At 55.0% G+C, this 19,514-nt stretch overlaps 6 protein-coding genes across 6 annotated transcripts in view; 3 read left to right on the top strand and 3 right to left on the bottom strand.

Moving 5' to 3' along the window:
* MONBRDRAFT_34517 (uncharacterized protein) overlaps positions 1–1,094 on the top strand; it is a 5,646-nt gene extending 4,552 nt beyond the window's left edge. The window contains exons 19-24 of the mRNA XM_001750267.1: positions 144–202; positions 347–391; positions 485–541; positions 633–694; positions 772–907; positions 1,034–1,094. Of these exons, the coding sequence (XP_001750319.1) occupies positions 144–202; positions 347–391; positions 485–541; positions 633–694; positions 772–907; positions 1,034–1,057 (383 nt within the window). The 3' untranslated portion in view covers positions 1,058–1,094. The remainder of the gene's footprint in view (positions 1–143; positions 203–346; positions 392–484; positions 542–632; positions 695–771; positions 908–1,033) is intronic.
* Positions 1,095–1,822: 728 nt separating this feature from the next.
* Positions 1,823–2,549, bottom strand: MONBRDRAFT_12429 (uncharacterized protein; the record flags this gene model as incomplete). Its single annotated transcript, XM_001750307.1, has 3 exons — positions 1,823–2,020; positions 2,113–2,236; positions 2,482–2,549. The coding sequence occupies 3 exons, from the start codon at positions 2,547–2,549 to the stop codon at positions 1,823–1,825; spliced, it is 390 nt and encodes a 129-aa protein (XP_001750359.1).
* Positions 2,550–2,947: 398 nt separating this feature from the next.
* Positions 2,948–5,319, top strand: MONBRDRAFT_34518 (uncharacterized protein; the record flags this gene model as incomplete). Its single annotated transcript, XM_001750268.1, has 10 exons — positions 2,948–3,216; positions 3,367–3,448; positions 3,537–3,606; positions 3,713–3,794; positions 3,925–4,048; positions 4,132–4,295; positions 4,381–4,478; positions 4,629–4,707; positions 4,805–4,902; positions 5,263–5,319. The coding sequence occupies exons 1-10, from the start codon at positions 3,051–3,053 to the stop codon at positions 5,317–5,319; spliced, it is 1,020 nt and encodes a 339-aa protein (XP_001750320.1). The 5' UTR covers positions 2,948–3,050.
* Positions 5,320–5,796: 477 nt separating this feature from the next.
* MONBRDRAFT_12431 (uncharacterized protein) lies at positions 5,797–6,912 on the bottom strand (the record flags this gene model as incomplete). Its single annotated transcript, XM_001750308.1, has 1 exon — positions 5,797–6,912. One exon carries the CDS (start codon positions 6,910–6,912, stop codon positions 5,797–5,799), a length of 1,116 nt encoding a protein of 371 aa, XP_001750360.1.
* An 873-nt stretch (positions 6,913–7,785) lies between these two features.
* Positions 7,786–15,145, bottom strand: MONBRDRAFT_34519 (uncharacterized protein; the record flags this gene model as incomplete). Its single annotated transcript, XM_001750309.1, has 24 exons — positions 14,940–15,145; positions 14,655–14,757; positions 14,463–14,563; positions 14,256–14,361; positions 13,874–13,998; positions 13,524–13,713; positions 13,237–13,406; positions 12,688–12,741; positions 12,263–12,385; positions 12,083–12,142; positions 11,876–11,950; positions 11,669–11,758; positions 11,401–11,575; positions 11,176–11,300; positions 11,009–11,083; positions 10,788–10,949; positions 10,488–10,699; positions 10,248–10,398; positions 10,094–10,165; positions 9,870–9,986; positions 9,482–9,736; positions 9,158–9,340; positions 8,798–9,025; positions 7,786–8,697 (listed from the first exon to the last, which is right to left on the bottom strand). Exons 1-24 carry the CDS (start codon positions 15,057–15,059, stop codon positions 7,786–7,788), a joined length of 3,984 nt encoding a protein of 1,327 aa, XP_001750361.1. The 5' UTR covers positions 15,060–15,145.
* Positions 15,146–15,648: 503 nt separating this feature from the next.
* MONBRDRAFT_34520 (uncharacterized protein) lies at positions 15,649–19,411 on the top strand (the record flags this gene model as incomplete). The annotated part of the gene is made up of 15 exons (XM_001750269.1): positions 15,649–15,705; positions 15,818–15,863; positions 15,979–16,463; positions 16,603–16,719; positions 16,859–17,009; positions 17,090–17,184; positions 17,314–17,418; positions 17,529–17,639; positions 17,839–18,018; positions 18,110–18,196; positions 18,287–18,487; positions 18,576–18,719; positions 18,862–19,038; positions 19,186–19,295; positions 19,366–19,411. Coding segments are annotated over 15 exons (2,112 nt in total), but the record flags the coding sequence as incomplete, so codon positions are not given.
* Positions 19,412–19,514: the final 103 nt, after the last annotated feature.

Below are 19,514 nucleotides of genomic sequence, written 5' to 3' on the forward strand. Positions count from 1 at the left end.
CCGCCCCCCCCAAGCCCCCCCTCGGGGGGGTAAAAAAAACCCCCCCCCCCCCCCCCCCCCCCCCCCCCCCCCACCAGCATTCTGTTGACACCATTGATAGCTTACTCGTTCATCTGACCCACTTGCATGTCACACGGCACTTGCAGAGGCCGCCGTCGTTCAGCAACAGATTCAACAGGCTCTCGTGCAGGCTCATCGCCAGGTACGTGGTGACCCCCCGAATTGTCCTCTGCTACATGACCTTTATTTTTTTTAATTGCTTGTTTTGTCTGGTCCTCGACCTCGCCCCTGTACACGCCTGCATCGTCTCATCTGCATTGATACGAATGGTCTTCAACGTCATCAGGGCTTTGAGGAGGGCCGTGCTCGTGAGCGCCGCTCAAAAGAGCAGGTGAGTCACAGTTCAAGTCTGGCCGGCTGGTTCTGGTTCGGGTGCCCACCAAGCATAATCAGCTTCTCACATTTCTTCCCCAACCGTCAATAGGAGTTGCGTCAACTGGACCTGACCTGGCAGGAGCGCATGGATTCGCTCAACCAACAAGTACGTCAATCGTCTCCAGCACTTGAGACACGAGGCTATGCACTTGAACAGCAAGTTGCTCATGTTGTTGTTTGGCTGGGCGGCTCGGCAGCGCGAGGAAACGGCGGATAAGCAATATCAGGAGGCCGTTGGCGAATTTCAGAACAAGTTTAGGTGCGGGGAGCGCCAGAGTTGCCGACCTGTTCATCGCACCACCCGACTCATTTCTGTTCGTGCGTTACTTTGCTTAGCCTCAAGGAACTGCCAGCCTATTGTGCAGAGCAGAAGGCGGCCGTTGTCGATTGTTTGCAGGCACACCCTGGCCGACCGCTTGATTGCGGCGAAATGGTGGCCAAATTCACCCAGTGTGCTGCTCAGACCAAGCGAGTATGTGATTATCAGTCGCGCGTTTCATTCGTCGCTCAACTCATCAACTCGGCTGCGTGTGTACCCATCGGCTCATGTATCAATGTCTCTTCGCTTTGCATGAATCCTTGCTTGATTTTGACGCAGAAGTATCTCTCGAGCATGAGCTAAGGCCTTTTCCAAGCCCGCTCGTTGTCCGATGTGTTTTTGCTAGAATCAAGTGAACGGCGTGTCATTCCATGCCGGAAAAAAAGGAAATCTGAATGCGCTCTTCCGAGCTGGCCATACAAGATGTATTGCATAAAATTTAACTTGTGCGCGGCAGTCGTTGTGTCGTACTACATGTTGTAATTGGCGCGAAATAAGTTGGGGCAAGAATGCGAGTTCTATGTTTTCAAACACCCCTCGCACGGGCAAGGCAATGGAAGGGTGGGTCACAATGGTATCAGTCCTAAGGCAAATGAAGCCTTCTAAATGAGACGAGCTGCAATATCATAACGATGGCCAGGGCCTCCACTTGAGGGAAATCTGCCAGGGGCAGCGACAGCATCAGACCATCAGCACAGCCGAGGGTGGCTAAGAGATGAGCCAGCGCGGTGGTGCAGGCGATTGACAGACTTTGCAAAGAGAAGCAGCTGGAGGAGGGAGAGAAGGGCTCCAAAAGCGTTGGGTAGATGAATAAAGGCGTCCTGTAAAACGTAGCCATAGAGCGACCAAGTCACAGAGACCACAAAGTTCATGACGCATAGAGAAAACACCATACTCTCCGTGCTGCGAGTGCGCCAAACGGTCCCCTGCAATGTGCGTGCAATAGATTGACGAATGGTGAGTCCTTCCCCTGCCCATGGTGAAAGGCGCGGTCGGCGCAGGCCGCCGAGACACGCACCACGGTGGACAGCGGGGAGCCAAAAAGCAAAACTGTGCTTCCGCAAGCAATCAACCCAACGACGTAGATGGCCTGAGGCGCACGGCAAGCTGCGTGAGCGTGGTGGTGGGATGGGGCACGCGCGCAGGAACAAGGGCTTGAGATTTGTCACAACGCACATCCTCGAGCACGGGGACGGCAAACTTGACATAGGCCATGACCAGGACCAGAAAGCCAAAGCTTGAGGTGACTGAGGGAATGTACTGACTCTGGTTTCAGAAAAAAAGGCTTTTGATGAGAAGAGGTCGCACGAGCTGACGTATGGGCTACAGGAGCGTGCTGGCAGCGCTGGCCCCCTTACCGGTGTTTTACTGTAAAGGTAGCAGATGACGACATAGTAGGTATTGAGGCAAGCACCGACGCCATTGACAAAGATGACGGTAAAGTCGTCGACCAAAAGCCCATACTTGAGCCACAGGACGCCGCTGCATCACATTGCCGGAATCACTGCGTGAGCCTGCTGCGGCGGCAGAAATCCGCCTCAATGCAAAGAGCTGCAGCAATCAATCTCACTTGAGCACACCGGCAATGTAGGGAAAGTAGGCCACGCTCTCCGACGAGCGAACTTGACGAATCCGCCGCACTACAGGGCTGCATCAAGGCGCACGCTCAGGTCAGTCCGTCTCGATCCAGACCATCTCGTGCTACCCTGGGCTCGAATTCGACTCACATGCCCGTCAGGAATAGCCCAATGGTGGCCAAAGTGGCAAACCCAGCCAACCCACTCTTCAGCTCCATCCCTGCGTTTTTGTATCTCAAGACACCTTCCTTCCTCTGCTCCCCTCGACCCTCGACCGCCACCACAAGAGCACCGCCGCCACTCAAACTTCAAAAATGAATATGTGTGTGTGTGTGTGTGTGTGTGTGTGTGTGTGTGTGTGTTGACTTTATCTGATAACAATCTGACAAATAATGAATAGAGAGTATCATCACTGTGTTCGTCAGTTTCCAAATTACTCAATAGCTGGCCGGCAGCGACGGACGGTGCTTGCAACGACTGAGACGTGTGTGTGTGTGTGTGTGTGTGTGTGTGTGTGTGTGTGTGTGTGTGTGTGTGTGTGTGTCACTGGGGTTGAGGGGAGGGAGGGGGTTCGGAACGTGGGGCGGTATAGTATATAATATCGTGAGGGCGTGTGGGTTTGGAGGTGACTTCTGTTGTGTCTGGTGGACGCCGGAAAGGTGTCGGACCGAGGGGGGAGGGTGCTGAGACTGCTTGGAACTTGCCGACGACGCATCACCATGAGTCGACTGTACACCGTGGTACTTGCCGCGACAGTGGGAAGCGCGGCCCTCTGGTCCTGTTGGCTCGTTCATCAATGGCGTCAACGGCGCCGGCGCCTTCACAACATCCGTGAAGACTGCAAGCGACAGCTGCGCCAAGTCACGGCCGCCAATCACCCTTCTTGTACGCCTTGCCTTGAGCCACTCCTTGGAAATGCCCCAGCTTCTCCAGGCTCTGTGTCCCAGTTGCTTCAAGGCTTTGTGGCAGCGCGGACGAACGCTTCATCTTGGTCATCTCAACAAGGCATTTTTTTTTTTTTTTTGCTCGCTCCAGGCTTGGGACGCAGCCGCGAAGAGGGGCGAGCACGGCGCCTGGCACGCATTCGGGACCGCATTCGATCTGGCAAGCCCATTCGGTATGCTTTCCATGACCTTGTCAATTTTGGCTCAAGTCGGCGAGGACGACCAATCTTACAGACGTACACCCTGCCTCCACCTTCACAGTGTCCTCAGCCTGGATGGCGGCGGAGTGCGCGGGGCTTTTGCTGCACGCATAATGGAGCGGATCGAAGAGGTTGTCTTCCCCGCCCCGCCTGTACAAAGCCACCACCAAAGATCCCTTCTTCGGCTGGGTGCGCCACCGTATCCGACTCTCACATGCGCACACATTTGAACCGCAGGACATGCCCGAGTTTGTTGACAGCGTTGATGTATTTGCTGGCACCTCGACCGGCACGCTGATTGCCGGCCTGATGTGCATGGGTGCGTCACGCGCACATCATTGACTGCAAATCTCAGACCTGAATGGACTTCCACTTCCCCTGCATCTGGGACAGCGTCTGCCACCGCTTCCCTCACCTGCCTCCATGTGGCCAACTCACCCAACTCCTAGGGCATTCGGCCGCCGTCACGCGCAAACTCTTTGACTTGGGTGCCGTCATCATCTTTGGCCTGCCTCCGATATTGCGGGGTTGGAGCCCCTTTCATGCTGCGCGCGACGGCTCAAACAAGAACAGGTACGCATTGGGACCAGGCGTCCACGCAGACGTGTTGCTGTGCGGCCTAGACTCAATCTCTGGCTACGCGCTCCCCTCGTTAGCGTTTTCTCAGAGATTGCATCCGGTGCGCACATGTGGGAGCTGGAGCGTTACTTGCTGGCACCCACCTTTCGCATGCACACACCTGGCGACGCTTGCACGGGACAAAATCAGTATCATGCGCATTCAATCTGGCACCCGGATTGCATCTCCAACTTTCTCGATGGTTTGTTGGTGCCCAACGTGTTTCATTGTATGCTCCTTTGCCGGCTGTCTTCCCACCGCTCCATCTTATCAAACTGTGTCGCTAGCCAAGACTGGTGAAGACAACCCTCGCCACCTTGATTTGCCGCTCTACAAAGTGGCCATGATGGCCACGGCCGCTCCGACCAAGTTTCCCGTCTACGAGGTGCCGAGAATAGCCTTTGCCAAACTTGTCAAACCCTCTGCATTGTCGAATTTTTGAGCATGTCCGCGCCATTTTCTTGGCCACTGTCGTGCTTTGAGACCGGTATTCATCATATGGACCTCGTCAATGCTCCTGGCACACACGCGACAGGGCTTTATTGATGGTGGCATGTTTGCGAATACGCCGGCGCTGGAAGGAGTATCCGCCATTCTCGCCGCCTTTCCGGAAGGTGAGCTCTGTTGTTTCTGGATGCGGTGTCAGGCATGGCCACTCTTTGATTGCGAATGCGCCATACTCACACGCGGCGGCCCCACTCGCATGTACAGTGGACATTAGCCAAATTGTCGTGCTCAGCATTGGCACGGGGCAAATAGCCAACAGCGTGCACACTGGCTTGCGCCGTGCTCATTGGGGTCTGTTTCAGGTTCGATAAAACGCGTCTTGGTTTGTGCTGGCTTTGACACAAACCAAAAAGAAGCGGATGGTTCGGTCGTTCCGCCAACAATGCCCGTTTCGTGAACAATGTCAACAAGGCATTTCCATTTCTGATGATTGGTGCTGCTTTTGGGGTGGAGTGACAGTGGGCGAGATACGTTCTGGATTTGATGTTTGATTGTACCCAGGATGCTGTTTCCTTCAACCTAACCATGTTGTTGGGCGAGCGGTGAGCAACTTGCATCTTTCTGCATCTTCCTGCCCCGTTCTTGTATGCCGTCCTTCTCCACGGCATACCATTTCTGAACATCATGGCCCCCCGCCTGGCCATAGATATCATCGGGTACAGGGCTTTTTGGAAAAGCCGGTCGAGTTGATTGACGGAAGCATCGAAAAGTATGTGTAAAGCTTGGAAACGCCATTTGCTCAAAGATTCCTCGTGTTATTCTGAGCCGATTTGATTGGGCAGGCGAGACAACATGCTGGTAGCTTCTTGATGCGGCCTGCTTTCTCTTGGTTGGTTTCAACAGTGTGGAGTATCTCAGCAGCGTGGGCAGCCAAGCCGACCTCCTTCCAACGATGGAATTTCTTAAAACCTATTTTGCTGACTAAGATATCAGTCACCATACATGGCTTTGCCCGAGCAAGTTTCAAGGCGCATGCTCTCATCTGTTTTTTTTTTGACTCTGTGGTGTTTGTCAGTTGTCAGTCGATTGAGGTGAGTGACAACCATTTGTCGGATATCCGATATAAATTTAGATCTGATACAAAAAATGAAGATTCAAAGCCAAAATCATTGCCAGCATCGCCGACACCCGATGGAAAGAAGAGCATTCATCCGCCCTTGGCCGAGTGCGAGAGTGCAAGCGGTGTATGGCAATGTCTATGCTGAAGCCGTGACGCCCTTGACGTTCATCTCATAAGGTTTGTTGCCAACCTCATTTTGGCCCCGCTTTCGGACCATCATGATGGCCACACCAGCGACAACACCAACTACGAGGAAGGTGACGAGAAAGGTGATGCCAATGGCCAAGGACACGTCCTTGCTATCATCGCCTTGGCTGCCCTGAGTGTCTGGGCTCGCGGTACTTCCTGGGCTGCTCTCAGCCTCACTGGTCCAGACGCCGCCATAGTAGGCGGTTGCCTTGCCTGTACTCTTGTACCGAGCTACAATGTCCACCATGTACATGGCACCAGCTGGGATGCCATCGATGTACACGTGCAAATCTTGGCCCACGCAGCGATCAATGTCGCCAGTAGACTCGACGATGTGCATGCTGCATGGTGTCGCATGGATGTAGTGGGCCATCATGCTACCCATGGCGTGGCCGTAGATGCAGTACTCGAGGTCATCGCCATGGTTTGGGCTGGCATCCCAGCGCAGTAGGATCTGCGAAGAGTTTGTGCCACTGGGCTCCATATCGACGTATGGATCATCAGGCAACTCGGGGTAGGGCCAGTTGAGCTGGGGCTCCTCAGACCAGTAGATGGTGACAGACGCGTTCTCAATGTTGACGGTTGCGCCCGTGTCCTCCATGTCCATGGCCATATCGCGACGACCCATGTGATGACCAGAGGAGGCATCGCCAGACTGATAGATGTTGTAGAGCTTGATGGTGTAGATGCCGTTCATTGCCGCCAGGTTGCTAAAGTCGACCACCGTCTCATCAAAGTTGAGGCTGCTGATAGAACCAGCATGCGTCACGACGGGTCGGTGAACATGATCAGCGGTAAAAAACAGTCCATCGACAATCTCGCCGTTGGGCGCTGTCAGCGTCCAGTTCACCTTGCCCAGGCAAGGCATCACCGTGACGCGAATCTTGCCATTGGTCACATTCATGGTGTACGTGTTCATGGGATGTTGTGAGTAGACAATCTCATTGTGCTCGGTGTCCGGCGCCAGTGATACAGGTGTCATGCCCATGCCAGCCACGGTTTGCGAGGCCAAGACCACGATCGACACGGCAGCTGCAAAGAGCAAGGCGGTTCCCTTCGACATAACGGCGGTCCAACGGGTGGCAAGTCACGCGGCGCTTAATTTGAGAAAAATGCCCAACCATGCTTCCTCTTTCACATCACTAGTGGCGGGAGGCTAGCAATGACACGCAAGGCACTAAAGCAGGCAGTGGACGCTGGCAAGGCGGGCGTGCGAATCTCGTTGTTCGGCACAACGTGAGGCACGAGCATGGGCGTTCCAGACAACGTCGGAGCCGGAAGCTTTCACAACAAATACTATAAACTCAAGAGGCATATAGGAGCACGGTTTGCAACGCGACGGGCGACCTGCCGAACTTGAGCCGATCGCCAGCGGGTTATTTGTGGCAAGAGCAGTAGACGCGCTGGAGAAGCAAGCTCTTTGGTCAGGTACCATGGCTGCCATTTTGTGTCAGAACGCATTTCATCAGCACTCGTCCATAGAGCATCATAGAGAGAGTTAATTAGACACCTAATGTAAACTGATACTTAAAATGGCAGGGCTTTCCCCGCACGCTGAATACATAACCCCAGACCCCAGTCTTGAGCAGCTAAAACACGAATGGTCCTGTCGTATTCACCCATCTGGCAGCACCATTACATTCGGTTGGTTGCGCTGCCGTACATGAGCGATACAACCAACGGCTCCGACGTACGATGTGGGTTTGGCTCCGACGTTGCTTCACACACACACACACACACACACACACACACACATTTTCGATTTGGATCATTGCATCTGTGTGTGCCCTGTGCATGGTATGAGTATGGTATGAAGTGTGTAAGTGGTGGTCGTGTGAACACCAACAGTCCGGGGCGGCGGCCACATTCCTTCCACATTTGCAAAAATGGGATTCATCAATTCTGCTTAACAGACAGGAGGGCTGATTTTTTTTTCTCAGGACAGCGTCATCAGCCAATCCCGCAACTCGAGTTGTTTGAAGCGTACAGCCTGGGAACGCAGCTGTTTGAGCAGCGACGCACGTCGTTGCTCATCAGAGGGCAGGTCGTGCAACATGCCCTGCAGCTGCGCCAATGAGCAACCTTCGCGAATCAACCGCATGCACTGCTGCCGCAAACCGCCATCTGCCGTCCCACCGCTACTCGAGCTGCCGGCCGCCGGGGCTCCTGAGCCTGTTGCTCCACTACTCGCTCCTGTTGCGCCCGCACCAGCGTCATGACCTGCAGTACCAGAGGCCAGGGTCTCGTCACTCGATCCTGCTCCCGAAGCACCGCTCGCAAGCGCTGCGCCACTGCCATTACCCGAGCCTGCGCTGCCCGCGGCATGAGCGCCCGAAGGCACCGTGCCAGACCCATTTTTGCTGCCTTTGGCGTTCTTGCTCGTTTTGGCAGGTGTAGGCCCGCTCATACTGCTCGTGCTGCTTGCGTCGCTCCCATCGCTGGCGGGACGTTTGATCGTCTTGCGAGAGGTGCTTCCCAGTAGGGTGGAGCGACTTGAGTTGGCTCGCGATTCGGCGGCCTTGCTGTTCATGAGCGAAGCCATCAGTGACGCTGCGTTCGAGTCTGTTGACAAGCCGGCGCCACTGCCCCCACCAGGGCCATTGGGCACGGATGTTGTGGCAGAGGCCATTTGAGGCGTTGGGTGCACAAGTCCGCTCTTGTTTGCGCTCAAGTTGGCCCCGGCATTCCCGCTGCCACTAGAAGGCAGCGCCGAAGTGTTGGCTGAGCCAGCACCGTTGCTGGCTCCATTACTGTGGCTGGAGGAGCCCTCTGTCGGTCGTTTGCGGTCGGGACGACCCTCCTCTCCGCCACTTGGTGGTCGTTTTTCCGCACCCCGCTTCTCGCGGGCCTACACAGACACAACAAAAAGCCATCTGATACCGCTTGGAAACACATGGGAGCACCAGACACACGCGAGAAAACGAAAGCGCGCGCATTGTCAAACGTACAGCCGAGCGAGGCGATTTGCTCCCCGCAGCTCCCGTCAGAGTACTGCGACCAATGACGGTGCTATCGCGCGACTGATCGGAGCCCATCTTGGCAATTTCCGCAGGCGCCGCCTCGGCCTCGTCCACCACCATTGTGTGTTGTTGGCTCTTGCGCCGATAGGGGTTGCCAAAAAGGGGTGGTACATCACTCACTTCTTCATCAGGCAGAGGTGATCGCAGCTCGCTTCGCTGCAATATTTCAAACGTCATGGCCATTTGCAAAGCACAATGCCAGCCATAAGAGCATGACCAGGGCCCTGTATAGTGATCATCTTGTCCACCTGACAGTTGGACGAGCTTAAACTCGAGATTGGGGCTTACCGCGCGTCGGTGCAGAGCCTCTGTGAAGTTGCTCATGGCCGCAATGCTCACGTCGAAAGAATCAGGTCGACGCGGTCCCTCGGGCAGCTGCCCGCTCAACAGGCGACGTGCCTCGAAAATAGTCGCCAGCAACGTGGGCCGACGCGTGTCATGTCCTCGAAGCAATGGGTCCAGAGTACGTTTCTGACAAAATAAACAACGAGTTACGTGAGCAAGCGATGGTAGGGACGCCGGCATACTTGGGCCGAGGTGTTTATTCGGGAAAGAAATGGCAATAGCTTCTCGCAACAGCTGCTCAACAAAGCTACACAAGACACAACTAACCTGAAAGGTATGAACACCGGTCACAATCTCAAAAGAGGGAGAGCTGGCACTGTCTGCATCCTGGGGGCCCCACTGCTTGCTGCTGCGACCACCATCCCGACGACCATCCCGGCCGTTGCCAGCTGAAGGCCCATCCACGGTGGCCCCGTCTCGAAGCTGCGCCCCCGTTTGCAACGTGCTTTGGTGAAGCTGTTGGGCCGCCTGATCGGTCTGGAGCTTGTTGAAGATTTTCATCATCTCGTTGCGGCATTGCGTCTAATGGCCGTTCCCGGGCGTGGATAGGGCATCAGGACACGCGAGAAAATTAAGCGTGATCAAGCGTGATTGGTCCTCAAAAACAGGGCGATTGCCGAAAGAAAGCCGCAAATGCGATCTGCAGGAGCCAAACCTTGTGCCGGTTGACGGTGTTGGCAATGGCTGAGGGTAGGCGGCCAGGGAATTTATCGACGCTCAGCCACCGCGAAGCAGCTGGGTCCACTTTGGAGCACATTTCTGCACGCAAAGGCTAAAACAATGGTGTCAGCAGTGTGGACTTGCTGAAAAAGCAATGCAAAAAAACAAAGGTGGAGAATAAAAACGATAAGTGGTCACAAAAGAAGAAACATTTGGCACCTGGTGATAGTAGTACGGCACTTGCGCAGCAAACGTCTGCAAATGCTCCTGCCACTCGATCGAGGCGCCGCTCTGCAAGCGTTGATCAACCAATTCACGCATCAGCGCAATTCAAATTCGAGACCCATGAGGTCAGAGCGGTACGGCCACGCACCGCTTTGTGCTGCCGCATCAGGGCATCGAGGGCTGGAAAGTTCATGGGAAGCACGACTAGGTTGACCGTCTTGCGCGTTGAGGCAGGCTTGAGATATGCAAAAGGAGGTGAGAGAACCGTCTTGTCGGGAGCGCCCTCGGGCCCTGACAGCCTGCACAGCCAGGCAAACAGGTATTAAGAACAGAGCCCCGACTAAGCGGACTAAGCAACAAGAGCATGATGGGTGCTAGTGCTACAAACGTTTGCTTGATGCGGCAGTGGAAACAAATGTTGGTGCTCTTGTGCGATAGGATCCACTTGGTGAGAGCCGAAGCTTCGAGCTCGTACTTGTCAAAGGGCAAGCCCTGGACAACGATGGGTGCCTGGGGATGCGGCTCAACAATCAGAATTGGAAAAGCGCTGCGTGCGCGCAACCTTTGGCCGCGCTCGGGGGCATAGTCCTCGGGAATCATCTGCATCCGTCCAAGGGCAATCAAAGATCAGCACTCATACTGCTGCTCAACTGGGACGCAGGGTGGGCTCGTGTATATGCAGTCGTACCCAAGTACCATGGAGCTTGCCCGTGACATCAGGGCGCACCCAGATACGCTGCCGTGCCTCAGAGGGCATGTTTGAGGGCGCCGATTTGGACTGGCGGGGATGCAGGGCCAAGTCGCGTGTGAGTTTTGTCAGTCTTGGTTGTGCCACAAGAAGATTGACAAGCTTTTGTCAAACGGTATTCGAGTCCCAAAAAGGAACAGGCAAAAGACGGCACCATTCACCTGTTTGGCTTGTAAATTGACGATGATAGAAGGAATGAGACGACCACCCAGGTGATCCAGGCTGTGTGATAGACCCTGTGCAGCCCAGCCGGGACGGTGAGTGCGGACAATGGCGTGTGGCAGGCTGGCCGATCGTGCTTGAGAGGAGAAAGCAGCTGAAGCCATACCTTGAGGGTGAGGGCGTTGAAGGCTTCGCCGCCTGTGGCATTGCATAAGTCACGCAGGGGGTCGTGAAGGTTGCGCTCGGGTCGATCGCGATTGCGCACGGTGCTCGCGACGGAAATGTTCAAATCTAAGCAACGGCAGTGGCGAGCCAGGGTTGGCAAGAGAGGCACGAGTCGCGGTGGTCTAGAGGAGACGATGCAATGATGGCCAAGCAGGCGCCCACATACTGATGCTGTAGAGGTGAACATCCCAACGAAAGGGCTCGACCGTAAGATCCATGCCACAAGAAGCGTCGGGTGCAGGTAACACGGGCTCGGCCACGGGCCCCTGAGCTGTGGTCAGCCCACCGCCATCGCTCACGTGGATGATCACCGCCGGCAGCAGGTTCCATGGTTGGCGACCCTGCGCGGCAGCAAGTGATGATGATGGGATCCTGTGCCCCAGAGCGTGCCTGGGCCTGATGATGTAACAACATCATGGCTATGCTATACGCACCTGTCCGTAGGTGTCACAATCCTTTGGCATGCGCGTAACGTGCAAGAGGCGGAAGGCAGTGAACAAGGCTTCTGTGGGGGAGGTGCAGTCCTGATGCCAAACCAGGAAGAGGGGGCCATGATCAGGTTTGGTTGAGGAAAGTCAGCAGACGAGACACAAGCGAGTGAAGAACCATGGGTCTTAGTGAGTTGGACACCTTTATCTTACGGTATAGCTCAGCTCTTGCAGGCAAAGCTCGAGGACAGGCAGCGGCTGATTCCAGCACTTGAGCGCTTGCGAACCCTGCAGCGTGTGCGACAAGCCACAGGGGCAAGGAGAATGAGTGGGCGCGCTGACTTTGACGCTGGAAGCCAATACCGCCAAAAGACGCAACCCAAAGCCAGTCAACTAGTCAACTGAGCAACACGATCCAACCTGTTCATAGCTAAGAAGGGAATAACGCTCATAACGGCCGTGACTTGTCTGACTGCGTGCCTGTCAAGTGTGCGGGTCAGGGAGAGAGGAGAGAGAGGCAAAAAGAAGTAAGCAGAAGGCGGCGATGGAGATCAAAAGGAGTCGCATCTATGACAGTTGAATGAGCGGCACCGGGCGAACCTTGACAAAATTGAGAATGGCAATACGAGCCGTGTCCAGACAGCTCATGTTGTGAGGTGTTTGCTTGTGCATTGAGGCACTGGTGTCAATCACAAAGATGACGTTCATGGCGCTGGTCGGCTGCTGTATGATAAAAGCTCAGACAGCCCCGTGGGCCTACCCAGCGCGGGCGCTGCCCAGATACCAGTGACCTCTGCACTGGCTCGATACGTGCCGTTGTGCGATGACCCCGTCGTCTCAGCAGGCCCTTGAAGAAGGCGCCAGTATACATCATGAGTCTCAATGTACACGCATACCACCATCAATCTTCTCAGTGCCCAAGCCAAACCCTCCAAAGAAAACCCCACTGAATGCATTCAAAGCACGCCGTCCCGCGCACGGCCCGCCGCCCGCCCGCCCTCCGCCCAGATCCGCAACCCACGTACCTCTCCGCGAGCCATGAGCTGCTTCACGCAGACATGATCATCCAGTACACCTCCCTGTTCTCCAAATTTAAAAATTAAAGAACCGAGGGAGATGAATTTCTCTTTTCGAACAGATGTTCATGTGTGTCTTTTCAAACTCTCAAACTCTCTCAAACTCTCTCTCTCTCTCTCACTTCATCTCTTCTTGTCTCTTCTTGTCTATGCGACAGGAGTTGGCAGGCGCGCGCGACGTCCATGGTCGAATTCGGAATGCCACTGGTATTTGGTGGCTCTGGCAAACTCAAAGCCTACAACGCATGGGACCGCTTGTAGACAGTCCAGGCAAAGGCGGCGCCGCACAGCAGCACCGAGCTCCGCCACCACCATGACTCTTGCCATCGAGACGCTGGGGGCTCAAGTGGCTTGGCAATGCTTTCAATATACGCCGGTGTCAGCCCCTACCACACAAACAAGCAGCAACCACAAATGAGTTGAGTTGAGTGTTGCTCGTTCCAGAAGGCCACAGGCCACTTTGAAACCCCGGTGCAACGGCTCAAAAGCACCACATACCTCTTGGGCATACCAGAGACGCTTGATCCCCTCGACATGCCCAGCACCAACCACGGCGACTACCAGGTCATTGGAAGGCGATCGCATGGACTCTCGAGGCAGAACAAAAGTATCACGAGCGACACCAGCAAATGTCACCTGCCCCATCATGTTCTCCAACAGGTATTGTTCTATCGACCAGCGCCATTCAAGAATGACCAAAACGCGCCACATGAGGATCAGCAGCAGGCAGAAGTACAAAGATGCACAGCAAACGGCCAAGCTCGCGAGTGGACGAGCCATCTCACCCGTGTTGCGGCACATCATGCATGCAAAGTTACAGGCAGCATTGAGCACATGCGTAATGTAGGCGTCGCGCTCGGCGATCAGCGGCTGGGCAAGCCGTGGAAAGGCCTCCGTGACCTCCTGAATCATTTGAGAGACAACGTCCGTCTTGCGCATCCGCTCCACATCCTCCAGCGACAAATCCGACCACAACTGGTTATTCATCAGCAGGCAAGACAAAAACACGGTCAAGTGATGGCATGCCAATCAAGCCACAGGTTGATGGAAAGAACTGCAAGCCTGTGCCGCCTTGCGATCACAAAAGCGTGGGATTGTATGCCATTGGACGGGCAGCTTTTGTCGCGAGACGTACGTCACTAATGGTGAGAAAAAGGAAGCGCACTTTATCCCAAAAGGTCAAATTGCCCATGGTGCGATTCAAGGTCACCGAGACAGGGCGATCAAGCAGCACGACAGAGCCACCATAGCTTTCACATTCTACCCGTATTCAAGAAAAGGGGGAGCGTCCAGAGGAAGGATGAGCATCAGGCAGAATGAAAGCCAAGGGGCCAGTCCGACTTTGAGGAGGATTTTTTCATTCGACCCATTATTACCTTGCGCAGCGGCGGCAAATTCAGCGCCTTACACAGCCCATGGATACATACAAGCCCCACAAAGATGAGCACAAGTGGCACATGGTAGCACGCACGCCGAGCCGGTTCACAGTTGGAGCGGGAGCATACGACGCCACTGACCGGGCATCACCTCGATCTTGAGCTTGGTGGCGAGCCAGCTGTAGAGGCTCTGCACGAAGAGCTGGGCTATGGTAGCTGAATTACCTTGCTGTACTATCCGCACAATCTGTGCCACCCAGAGTTTAGTTTGAGCCAAGTTCAACAAGCACATCGGAAAAGCATCAGCCATGATGAGAGCTTGATGGTGACAGCAAAAGGAGGGCTCACCTCGGCAAAATCAGGCTCCGCTTGCTGCAGTGCACTGGTATCTGAATAATTCATTTTTAACATGCCTGCCCGCTCCCTGCACAGTTCGACAGCCACCACCGCTGCCCAGTCCACGCATGAATCACCACGTCAGATCAGCGAGGTCACAAAGAACAGTTGTAGCATTGCCTCTTTCCATGCAGCGAGACGTACGAGGACGGTAGGTTCGTATCACTTGAAGAACCTCATCGACCGACTTTTGACTAACGTGTGCCGAGCCGATCAAGATGACGGTCGCACGCGGGCTGCACAACACCTGCTCGTAACACCAGCACACACACACACACACACACACACACACACACACACACACACACACACACACACACACACACACACACACACACACACACACACACACGCAGACCTGTTAGCCACCCAACGGTGTCACCCACCACGCACAACCCCATGGAAAAACTCGCAAGCGCCATACCATACCTGACATGACTCTGGCAAATCGGGAAACATTCCCCGCCCAACTGCCGCCATCTGGCGTTCCAACAAGGCCATCCTCGTCGCCGCCGGCCCCGTCGCCGCTGGCCCCGTCGCCGTCGCCATTCCGTCTGCGAATGAGAGATGGCGGTACGGGCTGAGCCAAGGTCCAGAGAGTGAGCGGCTTCGTCTCTGACAAATTAGCCAAAATCAATGCTAAATGAGAGAAAATGAGCGAGACACATCAATTAACAGAGACATGAACGAAACTGAAGATCGAGAACAAAATCCTCATAAAATTTCTCTGACATTTCCATCTGACAACGCTATAATCATCTGACATTCTGAGCGATCGTCGTTCCCCGCAAAACGCAAGCCGATATTGTGAAGCCCAAAGCCCCCTCACTGTTGTCTGCTGCGCTCAACTTGACAACAACATTTGATCGATGGAAACGGCAGCGGCTCGGGGACGGCGTGAGCGGCAAGGCGCAGCAGGTCACAGCCTGACCGGATAGTTGGCTGACACGGCTACTTTGGCTTGGATTCATCCCGACGCTTCCATTTGCTCCTGCTGGTCCTGTGACGGAGAGGGGGGAGAAGCATCGGATTCCCGTTTGGCACCGCCCTGAGAGTGGGAGAGAGCGAGCAGAGGCGGGGAAGGAGAGCCCTGTATGGTCGCTCGACGGACTCAGCGTGCGCCCCCTATGTTGGCGGCATGGGGAGCGCCCCGAGCAAGTCAACGCCGAGCACGCGCGTTCCCTCCACCTCGCGCGTAAGTGTCATGCGGAGCAGCGCGTTTACAACAGGAGCCATTCCTCTCTCGCCCCCTTTCATCAGACTCACCACTGCCAACCGCTCACGACGCACACGAATCGCTTTGGCAGAAGCTGCAGGTAGCCTCAAGCCGAGAGGACAGCGGCATTGCACCAGGTTTGTGTGACGCCGTGCGAGACCAAGCGCAGCCGTGGCGGTTCGTGTCTGTTTGTGTTTTGGTCTGCACACCAACGGCTCACCATATCAGTCGTACACGCTTGCGTTTGCATAGGAGTCTTACGGCAGCAACAGCGAGATGGGCGCTTTGGGCGTGAGCCATCCTCCTCCTCTAACAAGCTTTCGCGCGCCGTTAGCATCCTTGAAGCCTCGGGCGACTTGACGCTCAGTCTCCAGCCGTCCCGCACCTTGTCCACCTCGACCGCCAAGAAGGCGGTCGATTCCCCCATGCTTCCCGTGCCTGACAGCACCACCCGGCACCCGGCACCCACCGAACGCACCCCCAAACCTGCTGCTGCTTCGCCACAAAGCACCCCTGCCATAAGAATCGCAGAGTCCCAACCGACCAAAAAGCGTTCTACCGCCGGCCAACGCCGAACTAGCGTCGACACGAGCAGCACGAGCAATCGTCTTAGCCCCGCCATGCACAACAGCAATGCGAGCCAGTATGAACTCGCTACCTCTCGTCAATTCGACGAGCAGGTCGAACAAGCTCAGCATCTGCAGCAACAAGTCGAGCGTGCCGAAGACGTTTTCGAGGTTCGCCCCACTTCCAGGCTGACTCATCCCTATTCATCCTCGTGGCATTCGGGTTGCCTGCCCAAGCCTAATCACGCGCCCCCCCCCCCCCCCCCCCTTACTTTTTTTTAACAATCCTGTCATGGTCGCCGCTTATCAGCAATTTGCGGCCGTAATTTTTCGGCGCGCCGAAACAAAAGGCAACGGTTTGCTTGAGCCCTGGGAATATCAAACCATCTGCCAATCATCCACCCTGAACCTCAACTTGGAAGACAAGGTACTCACGCATAGTCAGCGTTGGATCCGGTCGAATGTTGTAGCCAGAGCTGCTGGCCACCGCCCAGCGTTGCTGGCCACCCCCCTCTTTGACAGATCTTCCTCGCAATGCCCGTCCCAAATCCCTCGTAAACAAACAGGACGCTCAGCGACTCTTCAAGGCAGCTGACAAGGACCGTGATGGCAAGCTGCGCTTTGAAGAATTTGTCCCCTTACTACGCAAGCTGTTGCAGCTGGCCTATGCCGACATATCTAGTGCAGAAACCGATTGGATCCGCATCGGTTTCTCAGGTTTGAATTCGATTTCACGTGCGTGCTTGCCATCTTGTGTTTATCCACGCCTGATGAGACATCCTGCTGCGTCGTTACAGGGTACGAGGAGGATGCATTGCCCATCTTCTTCAACAAGAAAACCGGTGCCATGACATACACCACCCCACCCAAGTTCCTGCGCCTGGAGGATGAGGTACGTCTGGTTCTGCCACTGACCCTCCTGACCCTCCTGATCACACCAATAGCCGCACGTCCTTCACGTCAAAATTGGCGCCAATCTTGCCCACGTGGTCTTTGCATCTTTCTACACTCACGTCGGCAGGAGACCCCAACGCAATTCGAGTACTTTGCCATGTCTGACGGCGTCGTAATTACCACATATGTCGATGACCAAGGCCAACGCCTGTATTTGGACAGTGAACAACAGGTAGAGTGGATTTGCCTTGCCATGTCTCGAGTGTCTTCGTCTAGCCGGAGCAGGACTTGCGCCCCAGCCCCGCAGTGGTGTCGGCGTATTCATCTTGCTCGCATCTCCAGGCATGGAAAGTTGTGCCTCGTGAATGGGAGAATCAGATGGAGCCCTGGCAAGAATACTACGGATCGTTTGATGATTACTTTGCCGCCAATCACAACCATCCACAAAGGCACGTTTGACCAAGCCCGCCCCCTCCCCGCCACGTGCGCCGCTGCTTGCCACCCCGATCGGACATCGATCGTTGGACTTTTGCAAGCACTTATTCTTGCATCTGTGATGAATACGCGTGCGTGTGTGCATATATGTGTTTGCGTGCGCGTCTGTATGTGACTTTGCAACAGTGGGCAAACGTTTGCGCATGCGGCTTGGCAGGGCCTCAATTATCAGGTCATCCGCCACCCAGTGAATAAAAAGGAATATTACTCCTGTGCGAGCGTTGACTATCGGACCGTTCGTCTCTACTTGGACGAGGACCAGCAGCTGCGACCCCTCCCCATTGCCTGGGAAGCCCTATTGCCCGAGACGCAGTCGGCGCTTCAGCAAATTAGCAAGGTAAAGTTGTGCGACTGCACCACAGCGTCTGCCCATGCCACCGAGCCATATCGGTATGACTTGACCTGTATCGGCATTGCTGCGAGTGCAGGCCATCCCGACGTGGGAAAGCATCCAGGAACAGGTGCTGGCACTGCGGCTCAACAACTACGATGTCACAGCCACCATCAATTGGAAGGTCGGTCAAGCTTGCTGTGACGGTTCTTCAAACCTCATTGTGCCATCATCCGCGCCCGCGCTCAACACGCATCTTCATCTTCGAGTGTAGTCGGCGGAGATGCAAAACTGGGCCGATCGCAAGTCAAAGCGCAGCCGCAAGGAAGAGCACAACGATGCTCTTCTGATTGCCTCGCTCCAGCAACGCCTGCAAATGTCTGAGCGACAAATGGAGAGCGCGTACAAGGACAACAATCTGCTGCGTGCTCGATTGCAAGTGCTGGAAAATCAACTGCTTCAAGCACGCCACTCTGTGCGTCACAGCCCCACTCCTTGCCCGCCCCTCTACACGCTACCATCTATAAGGGCAGTTGATCTTAACCATGTTTTATGATGCTTAGGCGGAAGAGTCGCGACGGATCGTTGAGCGCCAGGCCAAGCGAATCTTCTTGCTTGAGGAGCAGTCAGAGAGCTTTGTGGAGGAGACGTCTTCTCAGCTGGCCGTTGAGGAGCGCAATCGTTACCTAACTGCGATTCAAGAATTGGTATGTTGGTGTTTGACATCCCTGCTGCTTATTCGCTGATGATGGCCACGCCGAGCCGACGTCTGTCAACGGCTGGTACCATTGGTCATGTGGCACAGTACTGGATGCTGACGTGGTTGGATGTGCGCTCCACAATGCGCAGGAAGCTAAGGTGGCAGCATTGGAGCGTGGGGATCAACATGCTGTGGCACACACAGTCTTACGGCAAGAGCAGCAGTTGTCCTTGGTTCGAGTGGCGGAGTCTCAGCTCCGCGTTCGCCTGCACTCTGCACGCCAATCCAACCGTGCCAAGATTGGACGGCTCGTTTACAGCGTGGAGGTAGGTCGTGCGTTTGTCCGCTTTGACAGCATCAATTTCTGCTGCGATCACCCCGAGCCCCCAGCTTTGGGTCGGGTTCAACTCCCACGCACCCCTCAAAGTTCAAACCCAAGCATCTCATCCACGTGGTTCGACGCCATTGGACAGGAATTGGGGGAACAAAACAAGCTTGTCAAGCAAGAAATGCAACTTGCTGTCACAGAACTGCGCACACTGGCAAAGAACCTGGCTTTTCAGATTGGCAAACTTCACTTACAGTGAGTGGCATGTCCTGGAGCCGAACAAAAAGACAGGACTGGCGAGAATTCACGGTGTGCCTGGTCTTAGACTCGCGGGCGCGAACAAAGACAATACCACTCTGCGTTCCAAGTATCAAAAGGAGTGCTTGAAGCGCAAACTATTGTACAATAAACTGCAGGAACTTAAGGGTACGTCAGGTTGCGAGACGATATGTCATGCTTCGTCGATGAGCCTCC

This window comes from Monosiga brevicollis, genomic scaffold (genome assembly GCF_000002865.3).
Source record: "Monosiga brevicollis MX1 MONBRscaffold_39 genomic scaffold, whole genome shotgun sequence".
In the NCBI taxonomy this organism is placed as follows: Eukaryota; class Choanoflagellata; order Craspedida; family Salpingoecidae; genus Monosiga; species Monosiga brevicollis.